The 22,000-nt window shown below is 41.9% G+C and overlaps 1 protein-coding gene across 1 annotated transcript; it reads right to left on the reverse strand.

The window, feature by feature from the left end:
- Nucleotides 1–3,277: 3,277 nt before the first annotated feature.
- Nucleotides 3,278–7,540, reverse strand: MAGEL2 (MAGE family member L2). Its single transcript, XM_025892947.2, has one exon. The coding sequence runs from the start codon at nucleotides 7,288–7,290 to the stop codon at nucleotides 3,727–3,729; it is 3,564 nt and encodes a 1,187-aa protein (XP_025748732.1). The 5' UTR covers nucleotides 7,291–7,540; the 3' UTR covers nucleotides 3,278–3,726.
- Between the last annotated feature and the right edge of the window lie 14,460 nt (nucleotides 7,541–22,000).

The raw sequence follows: 22,000 nt of genomic DNA on the forward strand, positions 1-22,000 counted from the left end.
GGCATTACTGAAGTTAGAGGTCATGCCAAAGGCAGCTGCAAAGTTCAGGCAAGCAACAATGGCCACAGGGATGGAGAGAAGAGAAAACATTGACCATACAAGATGGCAAAACTGCCATAGCAGGATGTCTGATCATATGAGGGAGATGCCCAAATTTAAGGTTCTGGCAACAGACACAGGAGTGTCAGGAATGATCCTATTCAAGTATTATGACAGTAAATGAGAAGGTGACATGAGTTGTGGGTGTCCAGTGGAGGTCATAGGGGCCGTAGGGAGTGCTCCATCCATCATAGCCACAATTATCAATTTTTGTTTGCTGACATTGTTGCTTTATGAGTAGTTTAACAAACAACTGATCTTTGTCCTTATGGCTATTGGGAGGCATGGCTTAGAGTAAAATCATTCCGAAATTCAGATAATTTTTAAGTAAATATCTTAAGACATCAACTTGCTTATAATTTAACATCCTATACAATAGTGCACTCAATTTGACCATATAGCTTAATGTGAAATGGCTTTTATTGAGATTGTTTTATGGCTTTGTTGAGAGTCTAGCATCCACTTTACATTTTTTAACTACAGATTGTCATGCCACTGCTCCACAGCACATAATTTTGTAGGAGCAAACTGTAAGTTGTTTCTTGAGGAAGACTTTGATCTTTTCAGCAGAACATTCCACATACACCCTGATATGTGTATGGTGGTATGGGGAGAAGGTATGTAAACATTATAAATCTTCCATAAGCCATTCTTTTTTGTGAAGAACCTTTGCCCCTACTACAGATTATTTCCATTCAGTATATTCCCATATGAGGAATTTCCAGGTAAAATAGTACAAATATTTTTAAAACTCTTGAAGATGCCATTGGCTAAATTTATTTCAGGGCAAGTTGTAGTAATTTATACTTCCATCAGTAGTGTGGAACGAAGGGTGCCTGTTTCATAAGTCTACTTACACTGGATGTTCCATGGGCTTTTATTCTACTCTATGTCCATTTAATGAATGAAAACTGGTCTAATATTTCAGTCTTTAAATATTAGGGGGGTGTAACATTTTTCATTGTTATTTGACACATGCATGTCTTTTTTTTTTGTTATCTGATATCTTTTACCCATTTATTTACAGGGGTTTTAATTTTTTTCTCCATTATAACATAAAAAGCTGTGTACTACATTTATCTACATTTTGGAACTTTCAAATAAGTGGATCTTAAATTTGTTTTCACTGCTTTTTTTATTATGTTCAATCAACCAACTTATTGTACATTATTGCTTTTTGATGTAGTGTTCAACGATGCATTAGTTGCATAGAACACCCAGTGCTCATCACAACCCGTGCCCTGTATTTTCATGTATTCCCAGAGTTTTGTTTTCTGCCTTCTGATTTTATAACATCAACTATTCCTAAACTTTTCCATTGAATATTTGGCTAGTTAGTTTATTTGTAGTTAAAAATCATTATTATTATAATTTACCTTTCATTAGAATTTAAACTAACTCAGATCTTAAGCCCTTGGCATTGGTGAAATAAGGTTATTTGCTTTATATCAGATATGAGATAAATAGGATGGAGGATTATGGTTTTGTTTCACCAAGAGCAACTTGCTCAAGCACCCCGTGCATAAATAAATGATTTGGAGGAAACTATAGAAACTATAATAAATGAACTAAAAACAAACAAGAAATACTAAATCCATGTGCACTCTTCTATCCCATGAAACCCTCTTTTGGGGATGGTTGTCAGCTGGGGCAATGCTGTTGCCTTCAATGGGCACTAGTTGTTGTCCACAAAGTAAGTAAAGATTGATTTGGGGCAGAAACACAGTACTGGCGGACCCAAAAAGTTTACAAGAAACTACCTCTGAATTTCTGGAAAATCTAGCGACTTGGACAACTTGCCAAGCAGGTTCTCTAGTGGGACCAGTTACCCTAGAAAGCTCAGCTCTGCCTGTGCAGAGAATGGAACTCTCCCTTGTATATGTTCATCTCATAATATACAGGCTCAGCTTCCTAAGTGCCAGTTGTTTTCACTTGGAAAAGAGATCTTACCTTGTCCTATGATAAGAGAAAAGAAGGCATGTTTGGGCAGAGATGCTAGTAAAATTATGGTCAAAGATTATGAAGCAAGTGATAGCCACAACCCAGGTATTCAGGGTATGACTTTAAGCACTGCGGCAGGGGCTTATACTGTACAGCGGCAGGAGCAACTGAGAGGACCCGTGATATGCCCCTAGATGGCAGAAGAATTCCACTATCACTATTTACCTTGTTTCTGGAACTTAATCTTTACCCAGAGAAGAGGGCTTTAGGGTAGGATTCTTGATCCTTTTAGGGCAGTAGAGGTGACAGCAGTGCAGATAATCCCTGTCCACATGAAGAGAGTCATAACTTCAGGAAAGTCTGCTTGTATACACCACTCTGGTATGTGCGTATCTTTTCCCGAAGCACTCAGGTGGATTTGGTTGCCTTCCCTCCCACATCAGGCCCTGCACCCAAGGGTTGGCTAAGTTATTTAGCAGCCTCCGGACATTATCAGCTGACCCCCTGTATGTTTGGATTTATGCCCCCACTCCAACCAGGAACTTCCCCTTAGACCTCCATGTTATTAGTTATGTATCTCCCTCCCTTTCCACCACCACCTGCAATCCACATTGGAGCCTGGTGTTTCCTTTTTCCTTTTATAAGTCTAGATACTTTGCAGGGGACATTTCCATCCCAGTATCAGTGTGTTGATGAAACCCACATCTCCTGAGCTGCTGGACACCCACCATGGGCGACATAACTGACAACTACCCCATGGGCCAGTTCATCCACATAGCTAATAAACCTAGCTAGTGCTGAAAGAAGATGGTCCTTCTTTCCCACCTAAACTTAAGGAGAAAAGTCTGCTTCAAATTGCCACTGATATGTGCCATTTAATTAATCTACTGGATCCTTAGACACTCATCTACAAAATGGGAATAATAATGTCTACTTTGAAGGACTACTGTGAGGATTAAATCAGAGGAGATATTCAACCTCTTCCTGATTCAACCTCACTGACTTGTGAAGTTTTACTTTTGAATTAAGGGAATCTTATATATTACCACACAACATAATCACTGCATTATTATGACAAATGTAGCACTGTCCTTGAGAAAGGTTCATTACTGTGGTTTCTACTATCACTGGTAGTAATCTTGATGTTTAAGTCTATTCATAGAATATGGTAAAACTTGGCTCTCGTCGTCTAGAGTAAAAATGAGAATAAAGACAAACACTTTCATGTTATGCTGAAAGTATATTTATATATATAGATATAGATATTTATTTTCTGCAGACAGCTTTTACTGATGAGTCATTTTAATGTTCAAAGAACAGCCTATTTCAATACTACATAATCTGTACCAGAATGAGATGGATAGCTTCTCAATTCATTTCACAAAGCCAGCACAACTCTGATACCAAAACATAACAATTATAACACAAAACAGAGAATCACAGATCTCACTTAAAAATACAGATGCCAAAATACCAAATAGAACAGTAGCCAATCAAAATCAACACCACATGAAAATGTACAAAGCTTTGGCAGATACCAAGGGGAACCAAATTTAAATCCAAACTTACACACATAGAACTGGAACATAAACACCAGAAACAAAACACCCCCCCACCCCACCCCACCCTGTCAGTGGCCTCTGGCCAGGAACCCAAAGGAATGAGATTTCTGCGGAAGGAACCATATTAGCGGGGAGGGGAACTGCTGGTGGGGTCACCGGCATTATCGCCGGATCCAGGCTCATCTTCATCCAAATCTTCAGACTCACACTCTGCCAACGCTTCAAAGTACTGCAAAGGCCAGCACCGTGGATCTCTCTTATGGAGCTTGGCCAAAAACCTCAAAACAAGCATCTTGCTGGTTTCGAGGAATGCTCGGGGGCCCCAGAGGAACTCATATTCTGCTGGCTCAGTATAGGGGATTCGCCTGTACTCTAGGTACTTCTGCCTTACAAACACTTCGGTGATGAGCTTCTTTGTATTTCCAAAGAGAGCATGTGTCTCTCGGACATCCAACCCTAACCTGTACAGAAAACTAAAGATCATGTCCTCCCTGACACAATTGCCTTTCATAAAGATGAGACTCAGAACCACCATCAGGAGGCCTAACTTGGGCCTGTCTAAGTAAGATGCCACCGGTTCACCCTTATGGTGCCCCAGCTTGTTGATGATAATATAAGAGTGGTTTTCGGGATCAATTTCTTTCAATTGATAACCGAAGACACACTGCAGCTTATTGTTGGCACGGTTGATGATATCCAAGCACTCATCTTTATATTCACGGATGATGAATTTCACCATCTCTGAACGCTTGATGGGCACCTTGGCTTGATCCTTGACCAAGAGGAACTGCACCAATGCATTCGCTCTCTCATCCAAGGGAGACAAAGCCTGAGTCTCCAACTTGGGGTCATGCTGAGTGGCACCAAATCCCTGAGAGAGATTGGCGAACTCAGAGATGATCAGGGGCTGAGGGCTACCTGGGCTTTCCCAGAGACCCAGGGCCCTCGAAGTGCTTGGGCCCTCCCAGGCACTCAGAGCCCAGGTTGTGCTGGGCCCTTCCCAGCCACTCAGGATGCGGGAGGTGCTTGGGCCCTCCCAGCCACTCAGGCCACGGGAGGTGCTCGGGCCCTCCCAGTCACCCAGGACCTGAATAGGGTTTTCAACCTCCCAGTCATTCAAGTTCAGATTTTCCCAGGGTCTCGGAGCCTGCCAGTCACGCAGGGCCAGCATTGGGCCACTGCCGTCCTCTTCGGTATTCAGATGTTTCTTCTTCCGGGTGGCTTTTCCAGAGCGACGCGGTGGCGGCTCAGCAGATGTCTTCGAGGCCTCTTGAGTGGTGGCCATTGCCTTGGGGGCAGCTGCTGTAGCCATCAGGATGGTTGGCACTGCCTGGGCTGCTTTTGGAGCATTCACATTGGGCTGCGGAACCCATGGGACAGCAGGCAGGGCTTCCATGCAGGCAAATGGATCCTGCAGAGCAAGTGGCAGTGACTTCGGGGTCTCAGAGGGGGCAGATGGGCCCTGAAAGGCATTAGAAGAGGCAGGCTGGAACCGGGAGGTAGTTGGAAAGACCCTTGAAGTGGCAGTGAAGGTCTCCGAAGTGGCAGGCAAGTTTTTCCAGGCAGTCGGCAGATGTGCTCTGGCAGCTGACACTGCCTTTGGAGCACAAAAAGTGGCAGCAAAGATCATGCGATCCTTCGAAGGGGCCCTCCGTTCCTTTGAAGAGGTCCTACGTTCCTTTGAAGAGGTCCTTCGTTCTATTGAAGAGGCCCTGGATTCTCCCGATGGAGTCATCAGTGATTTAGCGGAGCCCATGGGAAAATTTGCTGCCGCTAAGGGAGCTCCGGGCTGGCCCTGCAAGGCTGTTGGGGGGCCTTGCCAGGAGGGCTGGAGTTGCAAGGTGGGCAGCTCTGCTTGCGGGCCCGAGGGCTGGGCCTGCTGGGTGGGTAGCTGGATTTGCAGGGCCTTTTGGGAGGCCGGGACCCCCTGAAAGGGCTGCTCCAGCTGAACCAGTGGTGGGCCCTGCCTCTGGGCCTCCTGGGTGGGCACGGGCTGCCAGAATTGCCCAGGGGCCTTGGGAGCCTGCCAGGCCAGAGCCTGGGCTTGCTGCACATCCTGGAATTCCATCGACGTCGGCAGCTCGTGTGGCACTGGGGCTTGGCCTTTGGGGGCCTGCCAGATGATGGGTGGGCAGTGTACAGCCTGTGGGGCTGACAGAGGAGCAGACAGCACAGCCTGGGGTGCCTGCGGGCCAGCGGGAGGTGCCGTGGGCACCTGCGTGGCAGGCGGGGCAGTGGGCACCTGCGGTGCCGCCCTCACCTGTGGAGCTGCCCGCACCTGCGGGGTGGGCAGCCTAGCCTGTGGAGCCTGCCGCAGCGGCGGCGGGGGTGGCAGGGCCTGCCAGAGTGGTGGTGGGGTGGCCAGGACCTGTGGGGCAGGTCGGATGGGCGGCGGTGCCTGGCGTATCAGTGGTGGTGCCTGGCGAATCGGGGGCGGGGCCTGGCGCACCGGCGGGGGGCCAGGTCGGATGGGTGGTGGGCCCGGGCGGATGGGCGGTGGGCCCTGGCGCACGGGTGGTGGTGCCTGCCAGGCAATGGTCGGAGCCTGCCAGGTGACCTGTGTGGCCTGCCAAGCCAGAGGCGTGGCTTGCCAGCCTTGCGGCGGGGCCTGCCATCCCGGCGAGGTGGCCTGCCAGCCGGGGGGTGTGGCCAGCTGCGCCGGCGGGGCCTGCGGGCCCTGGGGAACCTGCGGAGGAGCCCTTATAACCTGAGACTGGATTTGCAGAATCAGAGGCTGAGCCTGTGGGGCCCATGAAGCCAGAGGCTGCGCAGGTGGGGCTGCCGGCTGTGCCATCGGGGCTCCTGAAGCTGGAGGCTGGGTGATCGGAGCTCTCGAACCTGGAGGATGAATCATCAGGACTCCGGGACCAGGAGGCTTGGCCATCGGGGCTCCCGGAGGCGGAGGCTGGGTCATCAAGGCTCCTGGGGGCGGAGGCTGGGCCATCGGGGCTCCCGGAGCAGGAGGCTGGACCATCAGGACTCCCGGAGTCAGAGGCTGGGCCATCAGGACTCCCGGAGTTGGAGGCTGGGCCATCGGGGTCCCCGGAGGGGGAGGATGGGCCATCGGTGTCCCCGGAGGGGGAGGGTGAGCCATCGGTGTCCCCGGAGGAGGAGGATGCGCCATCGGTGTCCCCGGAGGGGGAGGATGCACCATCGGGGTCCCGGGAGGGGGAGGATGGGCCATCGGGGTCCCCGGAGGGGGAGGATGGGCCATCGGGGTCCCCGGAGGGGGAGGATGGGCCATCGGGGTCCCCGGGGGGGGAGGATGGGCCATCGGGGCTCCGGGAGCTGAAGGATGCATCATCAGGACTCCCGGAGTCGGAGGCTGGGCCATCGGGGCTCCCGGAGGGGGAGGATGGATCATCAGGACTCCGGGAGTCGGAGGCTTGCCCATCGGGCCTCCCAGAGGGGGAGCCTGGACCATCGGGCCACCCAGGGCCGGAGGTTGGGCCATCGGAGCCACTGGGGTAGGCGGCTGGCCCTGTGGGGCCTCCCAAGCAGGCTGAGGTGCCTGCCAAGCGGCCAGTGAAGCCTGCAAATCAATCGGAGGTGGATCCCAAGGGACTGGCGGAGCCCGAGAGGAGGCGGGCGGGGCCCGCATCAGAACCGTAGGGCGGCTATAGACCGGAGGCTTAGGGGCCTCGGCCGGGGGACTCGAATCACCCAAATTCTTACTTAGCTGCGACATGTCCCTTTGCTCTGACAGCTGGTGGGCCTTTTCCTCCGACAGCTGCTGGGCCTTTTCCTCCAGAGAGAAGAGAATGCCTACGTGGCTGATCAGAGGATCCCTCCCTGCTGACTGGTGAATAGGAAGTAAGTGCCCTTAGCTCTGCAGCTTTCCGCAGTAAGGAGGAGGGGGGAAGGGGGCTCAATCCCGCCCCTTCCCCGCCCCCGACCACCACAAGTGGATAGTGCATAGGGGCGTCTACCAGAAATCCTGGCTGACACAAGATCCCTTCTCACTCTGTCCAGTCCCCAAATGCAGCCTGGTGAGACTTACCATGGATGAGTTTTCAAAGAGGAGTGACAGGAACAGATCTATGTTTTAGAAATCACAGTTCTGCAGTATAGAGTAGGAACAGACCACTGGTAACATGGAAGGCATCCATGAGGGGGGAGATGGTGTGGTCTGAGCTCAGATATAGCAAAATCGGAGCCGAGGATAAAAGAAGTGAATCTATGTAGGTGAGAGATTCAGGAATCATAGTAGGCTGCTATTATAATTTAAGGTAAAGAAGATGGAGAAGACATATAAGTCTGTCCTGGGAAAGTGGGAAGTTGCTAATGTAGTTGATTCTCTTAGGGACACAGTGGGAGGCACATAGCAAGAGAGATTTATGAGTATTGATTGGGACATGGACATTTGCAATGCTGTGGGACTGCCAAGGAGAGATGCTCTATAGACCATCTTGTATGATGACTTGGGATTCAAAAGAAAACCGAACTGGGAGTTAAGGTACTCCTTAACTGTGGGAGTGAATGTGGTTGCAGAAGTGTTTAGAGTGAAACTCCTGAGATATATCTTGAAGTATACAGACATTTTTGGACACAAGCAGAGAAAAGGGATGATAAAGACCTACAGAGAGAAAGAAAGAAATCATGGAAATTCAGATGTTCCAGACATCAATGGAAGACAGCATTTTTTAGTACCAGGAAAATTTTCTGTGGAATGGCTAGGACGAAAGAACAAGGTGGGTTTCTTAGTGCTATTAATCAGTTACAGAGCAGGAAGGAAATAATGAAAATGAAAGCAAAAAAATGCACCAGAAAACAATAAAATGAGTGAATAAATAGATCTAAGATTAATATATAGGGAAAATAAATGAAGAATAAAATATGAAATTTCAGGGAAATCTACTTGAGCAAAATCAGTTTTAAAATTAGATAAATAGATGATAGATAAAACAGAAGACATAAAAATGATTGGGTAACACTATACTACTTCATGTTGAAAGGACGTGACAGTCTCACTTCTAGCTGGGTAGTTTTCTGGAAATACTCAAAATACTAAATAACAAGGATGTTTAGTTTAGAAGAGACTGTTTTCACCTAGGGCAAGAGTCCAGAAAGATACCATGAAAGACACCACAAGGGGGCAGAAGAGAATGATGAAGGCCATACCCTACTCCTCCTGAGGTACCCTTATCCGATGTTCCTCAAATTTGGTAATTTGTGAATTCCAATAAAGACATAAACACACTCCCAAGATTATTATTGCTTTAAATAATGAAGAATAATTTCAGAGTGAGGTTTCAGTGTTTTCTTTTCTGGCAACTGAAGAGATGAGGAATCAGAGTTATTATCCCTTAGGAACATCTTCATTTTCAATGACAAGCATCTCATTCCTGGTGTCTAATATGTAACTCCCATATATACCCATCAAGTTGCTTCTACACAATGGATACCACCCTGCTTCATGGCTTCCAGGTCCCTCTTGTGCATTAACAGTTCACATAAGACTTCTCATTTTGGTAGGGATTTAGAAGTACTTTAGAGGGACTGACTCTAGACATATAACCTTGGTGTTCCCCAAATACCAATCCCGACACATGACAGTTACTGGCTATAGATGGCTTTGGGAAAATGAGTTCATTTTTCAGCCTTTGGCATTTCTACCCTCAATAAAACATACTTGTTCCTTCTCTAATTAAAATGTATAGTTTTCTGAGATATTAAGTTCTTTTACTAACCATTTCTTTTTCAGTATTATGGCAGAGTTAACCTTCAGTTCACCATGCTGTGAGTCATCCTATACAATAAATGGCTACTAGTAGGTCCCAACTGTCCCTATGTCCCAAATGCTACCCAATGCCAACTCCCACTAAATTCATTATGTAAAACGAGGCCCAATTTTTGCCCAAAGGTGATAAAGAAACCAAAAAGGAAATATCAAGAGTTTTTTTTTTTAAATAGTGTCATTCAGAATGGAAAGTAGTCAAGTTTTACATTAGCACCCATGTGATTCATTGGTAACATTGTTTAACCAGTAGAGAAAAACTTGGGTATACACATTAATGATTCTGGTGGAACCAGGAATGGTAGATGAAATGGGTGTATTCCCTGGAAAATCTGCCTATTTTAGACAATCCGTGCTCTCAGATGCAGGCCACTTGAAAACCTAGCTACTCACAAATTACCTACTCCCAACATCAAATAACCTGAGAAATCAAGTAACATATAACTACTTTGTGAAGATTGACTGCTTTAATAACAGGAAAACCCAAAGCTGTCCTGAGTACAGTGGGGAATTTGGACTACAAGCTTTAAATAGGTCTCTCCAAACCTGCCTTCTCCTTATGGAATCTTTGAGCTTCCTGAAGCCCTACCACCCTTCTGTGTGTATGCTCTTCCACTTCTATGCCTCTAAACCAAGTCTTCCCAAAATTCCCTTTCCTTGCTTCTCCATGAAACAGCTTAAAAACCCAAGGTGAGTAGAAAGCAAAAGACAAATATATACAAAATATCCGGGGAATATAGATGTCTGTCTTCTAATATAAAAGATTTTCAGTATTTTCATAATTATATTAAAAAAGGATAACACAAGTAATTAAAAAATTGGCAGAAGGAGAACTGAGGATAGACAAGTAGAAGTAGGAAAATCATTGAGGCAGGCATATTAAAATTTTGTGTATTTCTTTACTATCTGATTCACCATAAGAATGGAGCCTCCATGCAGACTAGAACCTTGTTTTGTTCACTCTTATATACCCCGTTCATCCTGAATGGCCATAAAAAATAATGAAAGTGTAAGATTAGAACTAAAAGTACATATCTTTCACTCCGATATAGCTGTTAGACTTAGTGTAAACATTTATAAGTGGGTAAAATAATCAGTTATGATTTTCAAAAAGTCTAAAATAATTTATTTATGAAATACCTTTTATTAAGAATTCAGTATGTGCCCAATACTGTGGTATGAGCAGCACTGCAGAGGAGAATCTGAAACCAAATCTAATAGACACATACAGATATTGACATGGTATTTTTAGTGCAATAAAGTGTTACTGTTTGCATTGTTTAAAACTCATATTGATCAGGGTTGATGCAAATAACTGAATAGTCACTTATGCTTGAAGTGTGGGGGGATGGGGTTGTAATGCTGGCAGTAGCAATGAAAAGAAAACAAAAAAAGCTGTGAGAGAGATTCATGAGTGGTTTCCAAATAGACAACCTGAGCCATAAAAGAAAAAAAAAAAAACAGAACTGCATAGGATGTATCAGAAGTACAAGGCATTTGAAGGAAGAATTGCAAGGAATTCATTAAAATACCATAACTACTATTTATTGAATGCTTATTATGTGGTCAAATATCACTCTAAAAGCTTTATATACTCAGTATATATTCCTCACAAAAATCACAGGTGTTTGGCCCCATTTAACATACCAAGAAATTGAGGCTTAGGATGGTAATTAACTTGTCACAGATTTGGCAATGTATTGCTAACTCTGGAATTAAAGCCTGATCTATTAGTTGCCAAAAGCCAACATTCCTTGCCATTACATCGGCGCTGCCAAAATATTTTTTTCCAAAGTATTTTTTTAGCTTTAGATATAATTAATATAAAACAAAATGCATAGAGCTACAGTATTCTGTTTAGTGAGCTTTGTCATGGAGTAGCTATCTCCCTAAACAAAATAAATAACATTTTATTTATCAAATAAAGGTCCAGTGTGCCTTTCCTCAGTCAATTCCTCTATGTCCAAAGGCAACCACTTTCTGATTTCTCTTGCCTTATATCAGTTTTGCCTGTTTTCAAATTTCATATAAATGGACTTAGTATAGTATATATACTATTTTTGTGTGGAGATTCAACATTTTTTAAAAAATGTTTTTGGATGCATAGGAAGTTTGCTATATGGTTTAATGCTGAATAGAATTCCATTTTACTTATATGGCACCTGTTAATCTATCACCTGTTTGTCTATCTCCTGCTGACGTTTGAGATATTTATAATTTGGGGCTAATATGGTAAAAAAAAAAAAAGACTGACTTGAGAATTGTTTTAAAAGTCTTTTTAGAGCATTTTCATCTTGAAATGAAACATCAGGTTGAATGATGAGACATAGAGTAGATATGTGTTTATCTTTTTTATTTTACTTTATTTTTATTATGTTAAGTTAGCCACCATACAGTGTATCATTAGTTTTTGATGTAGTGTTCAATGATTCATTAGTTGCATATAATACCCAGTGCTCATCATAACACGTGCCCTCCTTAATGGCCATCATCTGACTATCCCCTCCTCTCAGCTCCCCTCCCCTCTGAAACCCTCAGTTTGTTTCTTAGGGTCCATAGTCTCTCATGGTTTGTCTCCCTCTCTGATTTCCCCCCTTCAGCATGGGGGACAATAGGGAAAGGAAGGGAAAACTGTGCTTATCTTTTTTAAAAATTTTAATTTTAGTATAGTTAACATACAATGTTATATTAGTTTCAGATGTACAATATAGAGATTCAACAATTCCATACATCACCCAGTGCTCATCACGACAAGCGCACACTCCTTAATCCCTATCACCTATTTCACCCATTCCCCCACCCATCTCCCTCTGGTAACTATCAGTTTGTTCTCCATAGTTAAGGTGTGGGCTTATCTTTATAAGAAACTGCAACAGTTCTCCATAGTTGAGTTAGATAATTTTACATTCTACCAGAATATATGAGAATTCCTGGTACTCAACAGCCTACATAATGTGCTGTCAGTCTTTTTGATTTTGGTCATTCTAGTGGATGTGAAATGGTGATAATACAATTTTACCCTCCTATTAGCAATAAATGAGAGTGCTGGGTGCTCCATGTCCTTGCCAAAATTGATATAACTGACCATTTTGATTTTAGGCAACCCAGTGGGCAAAAAAAAAAAAAAAAAGGTATATCATTGTGTTTTTTTTTTAAGATTTTATTTATTTATTTGAGAGAGAGAGAGTGTGTGAGAGAGAGCAGGGAGCAGGGTGAGGGGCAGAGGTAGAAGCAGACTCCCTGCTGAGCAGGGAGCCCAATACAGGACTACATTCCAGGACTCCGAGATCATGACCCCAGCTGAAGGCAGACTAATCCACCCAAGGCGCCCAGTGTTTTGCATTTTTGTATGTTTGTTTATTAATAGGCTACTTTTTAGACCAGTTGTAGGTTTACAGAAAAAAATTGAAGGGAAGAACTGAGAGTTCCTATATATCTTATGCCCCTACCACACTTATACCAACAAAATCCCCTGCTATCAATATCTTGCACCTGAGTGGTACATTTGTTACAATCCATGAACCTGCATTGACACATCATTATCATCTGAAGTCTATAGTTTACATTAGGGTTCCCTCCTGGAGTTGTATATTCTGTGGGTTTTGACGAATGTATATAACATGTATCCACCATTATAACACCATACAGAATAATTTCACAACCCTAAAAATCTTCTGTGCTCTGCCTATTCACCCTCCCTCCTCCAAACCCCTGCAAAAACTGACTTTTTAGAAGACTCCATAATTTTGCGTTTTCCAGAATGTCATTTGCTTTGGAATGATACAGTATGTAAACTTTTCTGATTGGCTTCTTTCACTTACTGATAGGCATTTAAGTTTTCTCCATGTCTTTTCATGGCTTGATAGCTTATTTCATTTTTTTAACATTGAATAATATTCTATTGTCTGGATGTACCACAGTTTATCTATCCACGTACCTATCTTGGTTGCTTCCAAGTTTTGGCAAATATGGATAAAGTTATTGTAAACATCCATGTGCACATTACTTATTCTTCATTGTGATATAATATACCACTGTATAGATTTTCTGCAGTTTGTTTATTACCATTCACCTATTATAGGACATCTTGATAGCTTCCAAACTTGGGCAACTATGAATAAAGCTGTTTTAAACATTTGTGCAAAGAATTTGTGTGGACATAAGTTTTCAATTCATTTGGGTAAATACCAAGGAGCACAATTGTTGGATTATATGATAAGAGTACATGTAATTTTGTAAGAAGCTGCCAAAACTGACTTCCAAAGTGGCTGTACTTGGAGGCCATTTGTATATCTTTATTGTGTATTTCATTCCATTTTCCATTTTTAAATTGGCTTGTCTTTTTATTGTTGATTTTAACAGAAATCACATTATTCAGATTTTTTTCTCATTTGCCAGTTTGAAGAATTTCTGCTTTTAAGGATTTTTTTCAACTTAAGTTGTCAAGTTTTAAAGTTAAAGTTGTCAATCTTCCTTTATTAACAATCTGTTAATTGTTAAAAAGTTTAAAATTAACAATTTATTTTTATTAAATGGAGATTAATAAAACATCCCTTTATTGTTATGTCAATGTCTGTATAATATGTAGTATTGTCTTTCTTTCATTCCTTTTATGAAAGATTTGATTTCTTCCTCTCTTTTGTTTTTTTCTCTTTTATTAACTTTTCTAGGGGTTAACAATTGTCTTATTCTTTTCAAAGAATAAATGATTCACTTGTGTGATTTTCTCTATTGGTCTGTTTTCTGTTTCACTGATTTCAGCTCTTATTTCTATTCTATTTATTCTACTTACATTAATTTTTATTTTTTTCTACATTATTAGTATGCAAGCTTAGGTCATTTATTTTAAATATTTCCTCTTTTGTAAAATAGTCATTAAAGTTATAAATTTCTCCTTCTTAATTGTAGCAGCATTTTATAAATTTTAGAATGTTATGTTTTTATTATTATTCACTTTATTTTCAATTTTCTTTAGGATTTCTTATTTCATGTATGGGTTATTTGGAAGTATATTGTTCACATTTCAAATATTTGGATACTTTATACATATTTTCATAATGTTAATTACTAATTTAATTCCAATATGATCAAATAATATGTGCAATATGATTCAGTTATTTATTTATTTATTTTTTATTTTATTTTATTTTTTTAAGATTTTATTTATTTATTAGAGAGAGAGCGAGAGAGAAACAGCATTAGAGGGGAGAGGGTCAGAGGGAGAAGCAGGCTCCCCGCTCAGCCGGGAGCCCAATGTGGGACTCGATCCCAGGACTCCGGGATCATGACCCGAGCCGAAGGCAGTCGCTCAACCAACTGAGCCACCCAGGTGCCCCAAGTTATTTAAATATATTAAAACTTGGGGCACCTAGGTGGCTCAGTCAGTTAAAAAATCACATGATCATATTAACTCATGCAGAAAAAATCATTTGACAGGGGCTCCTGAGTGGCTCAGTCAGCTATGCATCCATTTCTTGATTTCAGCTCAGGTCATGATCCCAGGGTCCTGGGATTGATCCCTGTTTTGGGCTCCCTGCTCAATGGGGAGCCTGCTTCTCCCTCTCCCTCCATCTCCCAGGTCATGCTCTCGCTATCATTCTCTATCTCAAATAAATAAATAAATTCTTTAAAAAATAAATAAATTAGGATAAAGGAGCAAGATGGCAGAGGAATAGGAAAACTAAATTTTGTCTGGTCCCAGGAATTCAGCTAGATAGGGATCAAACCATTCTGAACACCTACGAACTCAACAGGAGATTGAAGAAAAGAATAGCAGCAACTCTCTGAACAGGAAAGTGAAAATTTTCTGGAAGGTAGGATGTGCAAAGAAGTGAATCTGAGGTGATATTCAGGAAGATAGATGGAGGGAGGAGGGGGCCTCCACCAGCTGCTACCCACAAGTGATAGAGCAGTGGAGCACAAAATCAGAACTTTTAGAAGTTGGCTCTGCTGAGGGACGTCACTCCAGTGGCTTAGCAGGGGGTGGAACACTTGCTGTGACAGTGTGGTCGCAGGACCCTTGGGGTCACGAAGACCAGGGGTGCCTGAGTGTGACAGAGCTCCCAAGTATTGGAGCGGGGAAGCCAGCTGCAGAGATGGAGCCGAGAACGGGATCTCAGGTTGGGGTTGCCATAAACTGTGATCCGCGGCACAGTTGGGCCACTGCTCTTCCAACAGGGACTCAAGAAGCTGCAGATCCGGGGAGACTCTCCTTCCTCCCCTGGGAGGAACAGTGCAGGAGTGCACCGCAGGGATCTGCTGGGTTTGGAGACTCCAAAAAGGGTCTCCCTAAAAGAGATAGAAACGCTCGGTCACAGGCCAGGTGAGCAAGGAGTGCAGCCAGAGACTGGGGAGACAGGAGTGATTGGTTTCTTTTCTCTCGGGCTCACTGAGGAGTGGGGCCCCAAGCTCTTGGCTCCTCTAGAGCAGAGATCGGGAGGCCTCCATTTTCACTCTTGTCCTCCAAAGCTGTACAGAAAGCTTGCAGGGAACAAAAGCTACTCAGAAAAAAAAAAGCTACCCAGAGCAAACCTGAGCATATTACTTAGCCTGGCCCCCAGCAAGGGCGGGCAATTCCACCTCGGGCAAAGACATTGGAGAATCACTGCAACAGGCCCCTCCCCCAGAAGATCAGCAAGAACATCCAGCCAAGACCAACTCTACCAATCAATGAGAATGGCAGAACTCCAGCACTAGGGGAATACAGCACGTAGAATTCATGGCTTTTTTCCCCATGATTCTTTAGTCTTTCAAAGTTACTTTTTTTAATTTTCTTTTTTTCTTTTTCTATTTTTTTAATTTTTTTCCTTTTCCCTTTTTCAACAAACATCTTATCAATCACTTTTGAAAAATCTTTTTTAGTTCTCATTTTTAAAAGTCATATTCTATCCCTTCATTGTAGTTTACCTTATTTTTGGTATATATATAAGTCTCTCTCTCTTTAAAATTTTGGGATACAGTTTCATCTAACAGACCAAAATATACCCTAAATTTCTAGTGTATGGCTTTATTCTAGTCTCCTGCCTAATCACATTCTCTCACTTTTTTTTTAAAATTCCTCCTTTCTTTTCTCAACCAACTTCTTACCTTATCAATTCCTTTTATAAAATCTTTTATAATTTTCATCTTTGCAGTCATATTCCATCCCTTCATCATATTTACCCTTATTTTTGTACATATATGTTTTTCTTTCTTTAAAATTTGGTAGGGAGTTTCTTCTGACAGACCAAAATACTCCCAAAATCTAGTGTGTGGCACTGATCTATTCAACAGCTTGATCATATTTGAGCATTTTGGTTTTTTTTAATCTTTTCTTTTATTTATTTATTTTTTCTTTCTTTCCCTTTCTTTTCCCCTAGTTTCAGGTCTCTTCTGATTTGTTTAGGGTATATTTTTCTGGGGTTGTTGTTACCCTGTTAGCATTCTGTTCTCTCATTCATCTATTCTCTTCTGGACAAAATGACAAGAAGGAAAAAATCACCTCAAAAAAAAAAAAGAACAAGGGGGCGCCTGGGTGGCTCAGTTGGTTAAGCGACTGCCTTCGGCTCAGGTCATGATCCTGGAGTCCCGGGATCGAGTCCCACATCGGGCTCTCTGCTCAGCAGGGAGTCTGCTTCTCCCTCTGACCCTCTTCCCTCTCGTGCTCTCTATCTCTCATTCTCTCTCTCAAATAAATAAATAAAATCTTAAAAAAAAAAAAGAACAAGATGAAGTACCAACTGCCAGGGACCTAATCAATAGGGACATTAGTAAGATGTCAGAACTACAGTTCAGAATGAAATTATAAAGATACTAGCTGGGCTTGAAAAAAGCATGGAAGACACTAGAGAAACCCTTTCTGGAGAAGTAAAAGAACTAAAATCTAACCAAGTCAAAATCAAAAAGGTTATTAATGAGGTGCAATAAAAAATGGAGGCACTAACTGCTAGGATAAATGAGGCAGAAGAGAGAATTAGTGATATAGAAGACCAAATAATGGAAAATAAAGAAGCTGAGAAAAACAGAGATAAACAATTACTGGATCAAAAGGGCAGAATTCGAGAGATAAGTGATACCATAAGACAAACAATATTAGAATAATTGGGGTCCCAGAAGAAGAAGAAAGAGAGAGAGGGGCAGAAGGTATATTGGAGCAAATTAGACCAGAGAACTTCCCTAATGTGGGGAAGAAAACAGGCATCAAAATCAAGGAGGCACAGAGAACCCCTCTCAAAATCAATAAAAATAGGTCAAAACCATGACATCTAATAGTAAAACTTACAAGTCTCAAGGACAAAGAAAATCCTGAAAGCAGTTGGGACAAGAGATCTGTAACCTACAATGGTAGAAATATTAGACTGGCACCAGACCTATCCACAGAGACTTGGCAGGCCAGAAAGGACTGGCATGATATACTCAGAGCACCAAATGGGAAAAATATGCAGTCAAGAATACTATATCCAGCTAGACTGTCATTGAAAATAGAAGGAGAGATAAAAATCTTCCAGGACAAACAAAAACTAAAGGAATTTCCAACCACGAAACCAGCCCTCCAAGAAATATTGAAAGGGATCCTCTAAGCAAAGAGAGCCTAAAAGTAACAGGCCAGAAAGGAACACAGACAATATACAGTTAACAGTCACCTTACAGGCAAAACAATGGCACTAAATTTATATCTTTCAATAGTTACCCTGAATGTAAATGGGCTAAATGTCCCAATTAAAAGACACAGGATATCAGATTGGATAAAAAAACAAGAGCCATGGATATGCTGTCTACAAGAGACTCATTTTAGACCCAAAGACACCCCCAGATTGAAAGTGAAGGGGTGGAAAACCATTTACTATGCTAATGGACACCAAAAGAAAACTGGGGTGGCAATCCTTATATCAGACAAATTAGATTTTAAACCAAAGACTATAATAAGAGATGAGGAAGGACACTATATCATACTTAAAGGGTCTCCCCGAAAAGAAGATCTAACAATTGTAAATATCTATGCTGCTAACATGGGAGCAGCCAATTATATAAGGCAATTATTAACAAAAGCAAAGAAACACATTGACAAACACTACAATAATAGTGAGGGACATTAACAGCCCCCTCACTGAAAATGGACAGATCATCTAAGCAAAAGATCAACAAGGAAATAAAGACTTTAAATGACGCACTGGACCAAATGGACTTCACAGATCTATTCAGAACATTCCATCACAAAGCAACAAAATACCCATTCTTCTCTAGTGCCCATGGAACATTCTCCGGAATATATCACATCCTAGGTAATAAATCAGGTCTCAACCAGTACCAAAAGATTGGGATCATTCTCTGCATATTTTTGGACCACAATTCTTTGAAACTAGAACTCAATCATAAGAGGAAAGTTGGAATGAACTCAAAAAAATGGAGGCTAAAGAACATCCTTCTAAAGAATGAATGGGTCAACCAGGAAATGAAAGGAGAATTAAAAAAATTCATGGAAACCAATGAAAATGAAAACACAACTGTCCAAAATCTTTGGGATGCAGCAAAGGCGGTGCTAAGAGGAAAGTGTATAGCAGTACAGGGTTTCTCAAGAAACAAGAAAGGTCTCAAATACACAACCTAACCCTACACCTAAAGGAGCTGGAGAAAGAAGAGAAAATAAAGCCTAAACCCAGCAGGAGAAGAGAAATCATAAAGATCAGAGCAGAAATCAATGAAATAGAAACCAAAAGAACAGTAGAACAGATCAACGAAACTAGGAGCTGGTTCTTTGAAAGAATGAACAAGATTGATAAACCCCTGGCCAGACTTATCAAAAAGAAAAGAGAAATGACCCAAATCAACAAAATCATGAATGAAAGAGGAGAGATCACAACCAACACCAAAGAAATACAAACAATTATAGGAACATATTATGAGCAACTCTATGCCAGCAAATTAGACAACCTGGAAGAAAGGGATGCATTCCTAGAGATGTATCAACTACCAACACTGAACCAGGAAGAAATAGAAAACCTGAACAGACCTCTAACCACTAAGGAAATTGAAGCAGTCATCAAAAATCTCCCAAAAAACAAGAACCCAGGGCCAGATGGCTTCCCAGGGGAATTCTACCAAAATTTAAAGAAGAATTAATACCTATTCTGAAACTGTTCCAAAAAATAGAAGAGAAATAAAAACTTCCAAACTCGTTTTATGAAGCCAGCATTACCTTGATCCCAAAATCAGACAAAGACCCCATCAAAAAGGAGAATTACAGACCAATATCCCTGATGAACATAGAGGCAAAATTCTCACCAAACTACTAGCCAATAGTATCCAACTGTACATTAAAAGCATTATTCACAACAACCAAGTGGGATTTATTCCTGGCCTACAAGGTTGGTTCAACATATGCAAATCAATCAATGTGACACACTACATTAATAAAAGAAAGAACAAGAACCATATGATCCTCTTAATAGATGCAGCAAAAGCATTTGACAAAGTACAGCATCCTTTCTTGATCAAAACTCTTCAGAGTAGAAGGACAGATATTACATACCTCAATATCGTAAAAGCCATCTATGAAAAACCCACAGCAAATATCATTCTCAATGGGGAAAAACTAAGAGTTTTCCCCCTGAGGTCAGGAACATGGCAGGGATGTCCACTATCACCACTGCTATTCAACATAGTATTAGAAGTCCTAGCCACAGCAATCAGACAACAAAAATAAATAAAAGGCATCCAAATCAGCAAAGAAGTCAACTCTCACTCTTTGCAGATGATATGATACTTTATGTGGGCAACCCAAAAGACCCCACCCCAAAACTGCTAGAACTCATGCAGGAATTCAGTGAAGTGGAAGGATATAAAATCAACGCACAGAAATCAGTGGTATTCCTATACACCAACAACAAGACAGATGAAAGAGAAATTAAGGAGTTGATCCCATTTCTAATTGCATCCAAAACCATAGGATACCTAGGAATAAATCTAACCAAAGAAGCAAAGAATCAGTACTCAGAAAACTATAAAATACTCATGAAAGAAATTGAGGAAGACACAAAGTAATGGAAAAACATTCCATGCTCCTGGATTGGAAGAACAAATATTGTGAAGATGTCAATGCCTCCTCGAGCAATCTACACATTCAATGCAATCCCTATCAAAATACCATTCACTTTTTTCAAAGAAATAGGACAAATAATCCTAAAATTTGTATGGAACCAGAAAAGACCCTGAATAGCCAGAGAAATGTCAAAAAAAAAAAAAAAAGCAAAGATGGTGGCATCCAATTCCGGACTTCAAGTTGTACTACAAAATTATAATCATCAAGGCAGTATGGTACTGGCACAAAAACAGACACTTAGATCAATGGAACAGAATAGAGAGCCCAGAAATGGCCCCTCAGCATTGTGGTCAACTAATCTTTGACAAAGCACAAAAGAATGTCCAATGGAAAAAAGAGTCTCTTCAACAAATGGTGTTGGGAAAATTGGACAGCCACATGCAGAAGAATGGAACTGGACCATTTCCTTACACCACACACAAAAATAGACTCCAAATGGTTGAAAGACCTAAACGTGAGACAGGAGTCCATCAAAATCCTAAAGGAGAACACAGGCAGCAACCTTTTCGGCCTCAGCCCAGCAACTTCTTCCTAGAAACATGGCCAAAGGCAAGAGAAGCAAGGGCAAAAATTAACTATTGGGACTTCATCAAGATAAAAACTTTTGCACAGCAAAAGAAACAGTCAACAAAACCAAAAGAAAACCGACAGAATCAGAGAAGATATTTGCAAATGACATATCTGATAAAGGGCTAGTATCCAAAATCTATAAAGAACTGATCAAACTCAACACCCAAAGAACAAATGTTCCAATCAAGAAATGGGCAGAAGACATGAACAGACATTTTAACAAAACAGATGTCCAAAAGGCCAACAGACATGAAAAAATGCTCAACATTGCTCAGCATCAGGGAAATCCAAATCAAAACCTCAATGAGATACCACCTCACACCAGTCAGAATGGCTAAAATTAACAAGTCAGGAAATGACAGATGTTGGCGAGGATGCGGAGAAAGGGAACACTCCTACACTCTTGGTGGGAATGCAATCTGGTGAAGCCACTCTGGAAAAGAGTACGGGGGTTCCTCAAAAAGTTGAAAATAGAGCTACCCTACGACCAAGTAATTGCACTCCTGGGTATTTACCCCAAAGACACAAATGTAGTGATCTGAAGGGGTACATGCACCTCGATGTTTATAGCAGCAATGTCCACAATAGCCAAACTATGGAAACACCCAAGATGTCCATCAACAGATGAATGGATAAAGAAGAAGTGGTATATATATATACAATGGAATATTATGCAGTCATCAAAAAAGTATGGAATCTTGCCATTTGCAGAGACATGGATGGAACTAGAGGGTATTATGCTAAACGAAACAAGTCAATCAGAGAAAGACATGTATCATATGATCTCACTGATATGAGGAGTTCTTAATCTCAGGAAACAAACTGAGGGTTGCTGGAGTGGTGGGGGGTGGGAGGGAATGGGTGGCTGGGTAAAAGGTACTGGGAAGGGTGTGTACTATGGTGAATGCTGTGAATTGTGTAAGACTGATGAATCACAGACCTGTACGTCTGTATCAAGTAATACATTATATGTTAAAAGAAAAAAAAGAATATACTAGGAAGGGAAAAATGAAG

This window comes from Callorhinus ursinus, unplaced genomic scaffold (genome assembly GCF_003265705.2).
Source record: "Callorhinus ursinus isolate GAN/ISIS: 27379988/994484 unplaced genomic scaffold, GSC_fseal_2.0 scaffold47, whole genome shotgun sequence".
In the NCBI taxonomy this organism is placed as follows: domain Eukaryota; kingdom Metazoa; phylum Chordata; class Mammalia; order Carnivora; family Otariidae; genus Callorhinus; species Callorhinus ursinus.